Here is a 1521-nt window from a genome sequence, read left to right as displayed (position 1 = left end):
TAATTTTTTTTTTTTTTTTTTTTTTTTTTTTTTTTTTTTTTAGTTGATGTTATCTTGACTTCTTAGCGTACTTTCTCATTTTTTATTTTATCTATTCTATTATGACTACACATTCATCCTTCCTAGAGACGCTTCATTTTTTACAATCCAACACTTGGTAGTGTAAAAACTCATTCCAACTGAAGCAAAAGATATTTCCTCCTTTTTCTCTATTGAAAATGTGGAGTTTAATTACAGCACATGCGTTTGCATCCGAATGTGACGAAGGAATCATCATAGGCATAATATAGAGAGAAGGCTAAAAGGGTGCTCAAACTGGTCAGGCAAGAAGGGATTTTTCACTCTTAAGAGGTGATGTAATCTCAGACGTAGCAAAGCAGACTTCGAGCATTAACCAGCCATTTCCAACAAGTCTTTCTTCATTTTGAGAGCAAGAAGCGGAACTAGAGGGATGAAATGAAAAGTGATTCTTACGATTACACCCAACAGCCCACTTGAGCAATTTGCCAATGGAATTTCAGGGTTTTGATGAAGGCAAATACTTTTAATGTTCTAGATGCATGCTAGGCATTTTAATGTATTAGGTTTTCTTAGTAATTTCTCAAATTAAGCTCCTTGTACAGATAAAATGTACTAAAAACTTTACAAATAATGAGATGATAATAGTGGATTGATTGATTTAAATTTGTTTTTTGTCCAACATCTAATGAAATTGTGTTAATTGACAACCTATTTGGCAAAAATCCCTGAACATGTAGCATGATTAACAATTCCTTCCTATATAAATAGAAGGTATTAAAGGCGAAGAGACTCTTTTTCTCGGTTGAGAGTGACATGTGATCAGAATCGTAAAACTTTATGGTAACAAGTGGACGTAACACTCACATTAAAGCGAATCATTTTAAATCGTGTATTTTACTTGCTCTCGACCAATAAAAATAAAAAGCATGCAGAATAAAGTAGAGGACTACTATAATTTTAGACAAGAACCCAAGTAGGTACAAATTCTCGTGAACTTACTTGAGTCCCAATTCATCGAGGGCTGATTATTCGTAGTATATGTTTACAAGGGTCGTCTCGAAGATTTTGATGTGGTGATCAAAACTGGGTGAAATGAAGTACCTTCCATCAACAGAGACAATGTGCACTCAATTTCACAAGGTTAAACCCTTCTTTGCTGTAGTTTTTCTGCAATTTGGTTATGCAGGAATGGATATCCTCTCAAAAGCTGCATTAAATAAAAGAATGAGTAACTATGTATATGTCGTCTATCGCCATGCCATAGCCACAATTGTCATGGCCCCTTTTGCACTCATTCTGGACAGGTCAGTCTCTCAGTTAACACATACTAGTTCAAGTGAAGTTAGCAGGCTAATGGTATTATTTTCGCCACAGGAAAATAAGGCCTAAGATGACTCTTTCAATATTTGGCAAGATAATACTTCTCGGCTTATTGGAGTAAGTCTCTAAGCCCCTGTTTGGTCCTCATTTTTACTTTGAACTCATTTTAACCACATATTT

At 34.8% G+C, this 1521-nt stretch overlaps 1 protein-coding gene across 1 annotated transcript; it reads left to right on the top strand.

Annotated features, from left to right (window-relative positions):
* The first annotated feature begins 973 nt into the window (after window positions 1-973).
* On the top strand, window positions 974-1515 carry LOC111387888 (WAT1-related protein At2g37460-like). Its single transcript, XM_023012482.1, has 2 exons — window positions 974-1325; window positions 1396-1515. Exons 1-2 carry the CDS (start codon window positions 1114-1116, stop codon window positions 1460-1462), a joined length of 279 nt encoding a protein of 92 aa, XP_022868250.1. The 5' UTR covers window positions 974-1113; the 3' UTR covers window positions 1463-1515.
* Window positions 1516-1521: the final 6 nt, after the last annotated feature.

Source organism: Olea europaea, unplaced genomic scaffold (genome assembly GCF_002742605.1).
Source record: "Olea europaea var. sylvestris unplaced genomic scaffold, O_europaea_v1 scaffold4366, whole genome shotgun sequence".
Lineage (NCBI taxonomy): Eukaryota > Viridiplantae > Streptophyta > Magnoliopsida > Lamiales > Oleaceae > Olea > Olea europaea.
This window is presented reverse-complemented; position numbering and strand designations above follow the sequence as displayed.

Excerpts from the sequence above, each read along its gene's own strand:
- LOC111387888 (XM_023012482.1), top strand. The coding sequence starts at position 1,114 with ATGAAGTACCTTCCATCAACAGAGACAATGTGCACTCAATTTCACAAG. Across the intron at positions 1,326-1,395 it reads TTTGCACTCATTCTGGACAG|GAAAATAAGGCCTAAGATGA; the intron begins GTCAGTCTCTCA and ends TTTTCGCCACAG.